Below are 7,628 nucleotides of genomic sequence, written 5' to 3'. Positions count from 1 at the left end.
GTATTAATGTCTATTGATTTTGAAAGTAAAAGTTTCTCAGTTTTTCTTGCATCTACTTAAGCGCACTTTAGCTGATGATGAAATTCAGATATCCAGTAGCCACATTAAAACAGACAACAGAGCATGCATACAAAAGTAAACCTAGAGTACAAATTAAAAATCAAAAGAGTACATGTACAGAATAAACATAAGTGCATGAATGGAAATACTAGCGTTAGATGCTGGGTACCAGCATCAAATATACAGAGATGTTTACGATGTGCAAATATGTAATACAATACACTATAAAGATAGTAGGAGTCAAAATCCAGGTATTTAAAATGTGTAAAAATGTAATAAAAATACTATTAAGATGATATGAGTCCAGTACAAAGATAAAAATATATAGATGACATGGGACATAAAAGACAGCACTGCTCTCCAATTCTGTGCCCATCAATCTAGAAAGTCCATTAACAAAAGTCCTGCTAACAGGGAAGAGCTGAAGAGCCGTATAGCCTGAGGGACAAACGACTTCCTCAGTCTGTCTGTAGAGCAGGCCCCATGATCTTCCTGTCTCACGTGTTTGGAAACACGGGGGTCGCTTGTCTTCTGCGTCGACCTTTACTGAAGGCCTGAAACGTTATTAGCGCTCCGCCTGTAACTCATGGAACTTCGATTTAATGCCTCGAAAAGGGGGTGGGGCAGCATTTTTAACCCATGTAACTGCTACTAAACACAACAGCATACATATATTGAATTAAGTCACAAATATTACATCTGTAAATGATTTAAATGGTACGAGTTATTTTTAATGGCAATGTACATTATTAACTTAGTTCCAAATATGGCTAATAATTTTCCACCCCCACAAGTATGACAGTGGTATCGTCTGTATTCAGTGTTGAAATCCTCCAAGCAGAGCCGAAAAGCAAATTTCGAGTCGAGGACCTTTCGAGAGAAGGGAAAAGGCGCATATTGTAAATTTTACAATAGAAATTTATATCTGACACTTGTACATTTTTAGCAATGTCTACTCCAGCACGAAGGCGACTGATGAGGGATTTTAAAAGGTAATTCGTGAAAAAGAAAAAAGAAAAAAAAATGAGGAGCTGTTGTTTACTGAGCCCGGATGTACCTTAAAAAGACCTGAATGTGAAGAAACATTAGAAGGGAACTATTTTGATTGCAGGAAACGTAAAAGAGCTCATGTCGTATCGGCCAGTTTTCATTTTAGTAAAACTGCAGATCTGTTAAATGTATTTTAAAAGGAAAGTTATTTGTTTTGTTTATTTGGACCTTTCTAAATCTAATCTGGCTCCCATATTTGTTTTGAAACAAACACACCAGACTTCAAGAGGATCCTCCAGCTGGTGTTAGCGGTGCTCCGTCAGAAAACAATATCATGGTATGGAATGCAGTGATATTTGGGTAAGTACTTCTTGTGAGCATGTTTGTGCTGTGAACTAAACCATGTTGAACGTCTTTCCAGGTTCACGTTTCTTTATTCTGAAACCCGAGCGTTTTGTCAACACTTCATATGGCATAAAACCGTCCTTTGGTGCTCGTCTCGACTAGTCTACCTGTGTGTTTTCAAGCACTGAAACTAAAAGCAAAAGGTGACGTGGTGGCATTATTGTGGTTATCCAAAATGTGACCACTTTTCGTTCTTGTTTTCACAGGCCAGAAGGAACTCCCTTCGAAGATGGTAAATATAAACATTACTTCTTGAGGTCCATAAGTTCTAGTAATTTAAGACATGTATTTTGTATTCATCCTCTAAGCCTGTTTTTGTTATAGGTACATTCAAATTGACTGTAGAATTCACAGAAGAATACCCAAACAAACCACCCACAGTCAGATTCATCTCAAAAATGTTTCATCCTAATGGTAAGATTTAGTTTTTTGTATGTTGTCATTCACAATCATTAATATGGCATTTTTATGGCATTCTTGACATGACTTAAGCGAATAGTTCACCCCAAACTGAATATTTGCTGAAAATGTACTCGCCCTCAAGCCATCCAAGATGTAGCTAGATTAATTTGTTTCTTCTAGGAACAGATTTGGAGAAATTTAGCATTACATCACTTGCTAACCAAGTGGATCCTCTGCAGTGAATGGATGCCGTCAGAATGAAAGTTCAGACAAGCTGATAAAAACCCACAATAATCCACAAGGAATCCAACACGAGTCCAGTCCATAAATTAATGTCTTTTCTTTTGAAGTGAATAGTTGTGTGTTTGTAAAAACAAATCCATCTTAAAGTTGTTTTACCTTCAAACCTTTGCTTCTGGCCAAAATATAAGTCCTTTATTGATAATATGGCTTCCTCCAGTGAAAAAGTTGTCTCATCAGAATCAGGAGAGAAATATGAACAGATCAAGTGCAGTTTACAAGACAAAACAGTTCTATATAAACATGTTGGTGGATTTTGACATGGAAGGACAACAGGGGATGGACTTTTTCACTAGAGGAAACATTAGTTTGAAATTGAACCTTGACAGATTTGTTAGAAGCATGCAGCTGTTCGCTTCATAAGCCATTAACTGATAGTCTGGAGTCATGTGGATTATAATTTTATGAGCCGTTTTGACTCTCATTCTGATGGCACCCATTCACTGCAGAGGATCCATGGGAGAGCAAGTGATGTCAAACTAAATTTCTCCAAATGTGTTCCTAATAAGAAACAAAATAAAGTATATTAAGCAAATTTTCATTTTTGGGTGAACTATTCCATTAACAACACCTTTCTCTTTCAATGATATTATAGTATATGCAGATGGAAGCATATGTCTTGACATCCTACAAAATCGTTGGAGTCCAACTTATGATGTGTCATCAATTCTTACCTCAATCCAGGTAAAATATTGCTTTTTACCATTATAAGTATAAAAGTAAATCAGAACACAGCTTGACTAGCTTGTTTTCCCCCAGTCTTTGCTTGATGAACCAAACCCTAACAGTCCAGCTAACAGCCAAGCAGCTCAACTTTACCAGGAGAACAAACGGGAGTATGAGAAGCATGTGTCCGCTATTGTTGAGCAGAGCTGGAGGGACAGCTGACCATACACGGCAGAGCATAGAACTTTGTGTGATTGTAGTTTAGTTGAGTGAATTGTGAGGAAGTTTTTTTTTCTCCCCTCCCCCCCCCTCACACACCACTCTCATACCTTCTAATGCACTTTAATGAAAATCCGTCCTTTTTCCCTTGGAGAACTTGTGCTCAGCCAATATCACCTGGTCATTTTCTGTTCAAAAAGTGACAGACATGGTGTCAGCCCAGAAACCTGGACTAAATGATGATATATCCAAGGGCCATTTTTTCTTCCAAGCAGAACTGAATGGACAAGGTGCCAGCCTGCCATCCTTGGACTATCCATGTCCCAATTGGGACTGATGACCCTGTTATGCTGTTTTTGTGTGTGTTACATGCCTGAAAGTGTGTGGGGGGGTTTTTTCATTCCATGTGTTATTGATTGCCTCGTGTACTATATTATAATAATACACTTTGAATTTCGTGTACAGGATCTGAGTGTAATTAGTCTGTTGTCTTTTTGTTTATTTGTTTTAATATGGTCAGGAAAAAAAAACATTATCAAAACAAGAATGGTAATTTTAACCACAGAAGAAAAAACATGGTTAAATGTCTAAAGAGCAATACAGTTTTCAAACACATTTATTTTAAGGTTTTTATAATAAGATACACTCATACACTAGCTACATGCATTTTGGACAATACCACTTCCCTTTGGGTTTGTGATTAAGCCCAACACATGAGAAATGGAACCATTAAATTGGACATTCATCATTATTTAGCTACATGCATTTTGGACAATACCACTTCCCTTTGGGTTTGTGATTAAGCCCCCCAACACATGAGAAATGGAACCATTAAATTGGACATTCATCATTATCACACCCAATCATCTCCCCAAATGACACCTGCTCACACAGGCAGTAAGTAGGCTCATTCGGATCAATCGGTGTATCTGCATGTGAAGGCTCTCTGTCAGCTTTGGCTTTAGACCTCTTCTTTTTCTTTGAGGTTTTATTCCGCTTCTCCATTACAATGCTGCCGGTCTCTTCATCATGGTGAACTGTAGAGATGTTCTCCTGAGTGTCAATATTACTGTTTTTCTGACATCTGGAGCGCTTGTTTGCTCCAGAATGTCTTTCTATTGAACCTCTTTTCGTTTCTCCTCTCTTCTCTTGCTGGGAATAATGGAAGATATGGTAGTAGCTGTTATGCTTTCTTGGGGTTCATGTCGGGTTTCTAGAAGCTCAGCAAGACTGTCCACTTGCCGCCTACGATTCTCCACCATCTGACTAGCAAGTTGGATCTTCTCATCATCCAGTTCCTGACTTCGGATAAGGGCTCTTTGGATACAGTGTAGCAAGCACCTTCGCTGGATGGGGTCCTCTTCATGGCAGTGTTTCTCATATGCCTCGTCTAACTCTTTGATGAGTTCTGAAATTACACAAAAATATTTATTGTGAATATAATTTTATATTCTGACTTCTGATATGTGTGGTCACATTAGCAAAACTGCACAGGCAAAGAAAAAAAGCTCCATTGCCTATTGTCAATAGAGTAGATATGTATGAAGCACAGCTCATATATAAAGTAAAGCTACTTTATATTCAAGCAAACTTTCTGTTGTTCAAAGCAGTGAATTAGATTGGATTCCAACTGAAATGACAAAAATTTGTCGAACACAAATTAAGATACATTTAATGAATCTTGAGAGGGTTCCGTCCCTCCAAAACTAAGATCCAAAACCGCCATAAAAGGTACCACAAAATTAATCCATGTGAATAAAAGCCTAATTTAAATCTGTTCATCATAAAAAGCAATGACATCTCTTCAAAAGATTTGTGTTAAACTGCCTGATTCATAAGGATTTATTTTACAGTGCCTTAATGACCTTTTTGGATCTTGTAGGTTGTGGTTACCTACTTTAATGGATGGACAGAAATCTCTCAGGTTTCATTCAAATATCTTATGTGTTTTGAAAATTAACCAAAGTATTATGGGTTTGAAACAACATGGGTAAGTAATTTATGACAGAATTTCCATTTTTGGGTAAATTATTATTGCAATACTGCACAGCTTCAAATGTACTTAACCTTGAAGTTTATCTTTCAGTATGAAATTTGGCTCCAAGGGCTGGTAAACACCAATCCCTTTTTAAAAATAGCAAATCAAGATCCGCCCACGTAATTTTCAAAAACCAATCACACTCTAAAAACTCGCCCGAATGCGACCTAAATGGGCGGACTTAATATGATTTGACAGTTTCGTCCACCAACTGCAGCGCTTTCAAGCCTGTAATGTTTCCCACACAAAACCAATCCAAAACCAAATAAGGAAGTGACTTAAACTGTAATTCGTCAACTGGCCGCTAGAGGCTGGCTGCAAAAGGGAATCAGTCCCATAGACTCCCCATGTTAAAATGCCCAACTTTACAGCACAAAAAACGTTTACAGCCTGGTTCAAAAAATTATTTTGGTCTATATAGCTAATTTTGCCCTTCATGACAACTGTGAGGGGGGGAATTTTTTTTTATAACTCATCCGTTTAAATGATATTAAGCCTTAAAGTTCTGCATAATTAAGGGCGTGGCCACTTGAGTGACAGGTGGATTGCCGCTGCTGTCACCACCGTCGCACTAGGTGGGCGTGGCTTCACCAACCTGCTCCCGCCTCTTTGCCCATTTTCGATTATCCGGGAGTGACGCGCTGCCAAGATGGCGACGGCCGCCTCCGCCCACTTTAGGCTTCAAAAATGCTCTTCGGAAATCTACGCGTGACGTCACGGACACTACGTCAATGTTTTTATACAGTCTATATAAGAGTTTAGCTCCAACCCCAATTAAACACACCTGAACCAGATAATCAAGCTCTCACTAGGCATACTAGAAACTTAAAGGCAGGTGTGTTGAGGCAAGTTGGAGCTAAACTCTGCAGGACACCGGCCCTCCTGGACCGAGTTTGGGCACCCCTGGGCTATATGGTGCTACCGTTATAAAAAAGCAGTTGTGTACATTGCACGCTCATTTCTATCCTACTAAATCCAATGAGCTTGCATAGCCTACTTCATCTGACAACAACAACAAAATAAATAATACATAGGCTATCAATATAGCAAAAGGACTCCCCATGTACACATACTGTGCTGCCGTGACTTGTTTCTTTTTCTATTCTGTGCTTTTCACAATTGTTCCACTCCGGATTATAGTGTCACCTGGATTTCTGGATCTACTGGAAACGGCTGAAAGGACAAAAACATTCTGGTTGTAAGCAGCTCCTAAGGAAGAGAGAAACGCACATGAGAGAATGTATCGAAGATATTATCTGTGCCGTTGATTTTGTTACATTATGCGGTAAATTGTTCACAGCAAGTGGCACTTGTAAACATTTTCGTTCATGTGTAGCTCTCGCCGATGGTGGAGCGTATTTCTTGTGTCACATGCGAACTCCTTCCACTTAGTCTCATCACTAAAAAGCATTTGGCTACAAGAATAAAGTTACTAAATTGTATTACCGAATTCGTTATTTGGAGTACTGCAGTAACTGTTTTAGTTTTTCAGGTTAGTGTCATGTTAAGGGGTGAATTCCAAACAGAAGTGAGCATCCCTATCAAACTCCGGTCCTGGACAGCCACTGTCCTGGAGAGCTCCAACCAGCTCCAAAACACCTGTCTGGAAGTTTTTAGTAATCCTGAAGACCTTGATTAGCTGGTTGTGTTTTTAATTAGGCTTGGGGCTAAACTCTGCAGGATCTTATAGAATTGTACAGTAAGAAAGTTATTTCCCTTAACCAGGAAATTAACGTTCTTAGAATTGACAAGACAGTTGACCCTGAGTGGTCAGCTAAATATCTACAGTGGATCTAAAATATGAATAGTTAATTATAACTAGTTATGGTTAATTATTCATATTTCCCCATGAGCTGATTCGCTACAGTGGTCTTCAAGGGCAGAGCTTTGAAGGGTGTAGGACATTGTTGTCTTGTGTAAATGTTTGGACCTCCCTTAGTGAAGGGACTGACTGACCAACACCGTGCGAGTGTGCAGCCTCCAGCTCTACATCAGTTGTTGCAAATAAATATTTATTCATTAAAGTGTGTCTAATTGTGTCTTATTTCAAATTACTGCAGGTAGTCCCATTTAGATTTAAAAATGTTCCTACAAACTAAACTTGCTTACACTTAAGCTTCTTCGTTCATATTTCTATCACTGACAAAAATATTTTGTATTACAAAATAAAGACAAATTGAATTATTCTACTTACATTTTGCTTCAAAATGCATTGCGAAAACTTGTAACCCAAGATCACATGATCACAAACGGAAATCACTTCCTTGAAGAGACCATTGCTTCCCTTCACTGATTGACTTTTGGGCCCTTAGCTCGTGAAGGGATTCGGTTGTTCACTTTCATTTGAAAAGTCCCTACAAATGGCATCCCCTTCCCAAAGTGCTTTTCAATGGCACAAAAAATATTTGCCTTGCTTTTGAGTGCGTGGCCATGAGCGGGAAGTTGGACAGGCGACCATTTTTTGACGAAAAGTTTACGTATCAGTATATGAATTTTGAAAAAGGACCAAAATCAGAAGTGCTGTTTCACTTTGACGTAGGCAGAAATA

The 7,628-nt window shown here is 38.6% G+C and overlaps 1 protein-coding gene and 1 pseudogene across 1 annotated transcript; one reads left to right on the top strand and one right to left on the bottom strand.

Moving 5' to 3' along the window:
• The first annotated feature begins 897 nt into the window (after positions 1 to 897).
• LOC107588833 (ubiquitin-conjugating enzyme E2 A-like) lies at positions 898 to 3,527 on the top strand. The gene is made up of 6 exons (XM_016277061.1): positions 898 to 1,052; positions 1,330 to 1,410; positions 1,662 to 1,687; positions 1,780 to 1,869; positions 2,753 to 2,841; positions 2,917 to 3,527. Exons 1-6 carry the CDS (start codon positions 1,009 to 1,011, stop codon positions 3,043 to 3,045), a joined length of 459 nt encoding a protein of 152 aa, XP_016132547.1. The 5' UTR covers positions 898 to 1,008; the 3' UTR covers positions 3,046 to 3,527.
• A 271-nt stretch (positions 3,528 to 3,798) lies between these two features.
• On the bottom strand, positions 3,799 to 6,400 carry LOC107588855 (inhibitor of growth protein 1-like; annotated as a pseudogene).
• Positions 6,401 to 7,628: the final 1,228 nt, after the last annotated feature.

Source organism: Sinocyclocheilus grahami, unplaced genomic scaffold, assembly GCF_001515645.1.
Source record: "Sinocyclocheilus grahami isolate Dianchi unplaced genomic scaffold, SAMN03320097.WGS_v1.1 scaffold108.1, whole genome shotgun sequence".
Lineage (NCBI taxonomy): Eukaryota > Metazoa > Chordata > Actinopteri > Cypriniformes > Cyprinidae > Sinocyclocheilus > Sinocyclocheilus grahami.
Note: the sequence above shows the minus strand (reverse complement) of the source record. Positions and strands in the feature narration are given on the sequence as shown.

Bases quoted from the DNA above. Each gene is read 5' to 3' on its own strand.
- LOC107588833 (XM_016277061.1), top strand. From the start codon at position 1,009: ATGTCTACTCCAGCACGAAGGCGACTGATGAGGGATTTTAAAAG. The intron at 1,688-1,779 runs GTAAATATAAAC...TTTTTGTTATAG, and splicing joins AGGAACTCCCTTCGAAGATG to GTACATTCAAATTGACTGTA. The intron at 2,842-2,916 runs GTAAAATATTGC...GTTTTCCCCCAG, and splicing joins CAATTCTTACCTCAATCCAG to TCTTTGCTTGATGAACCAAA.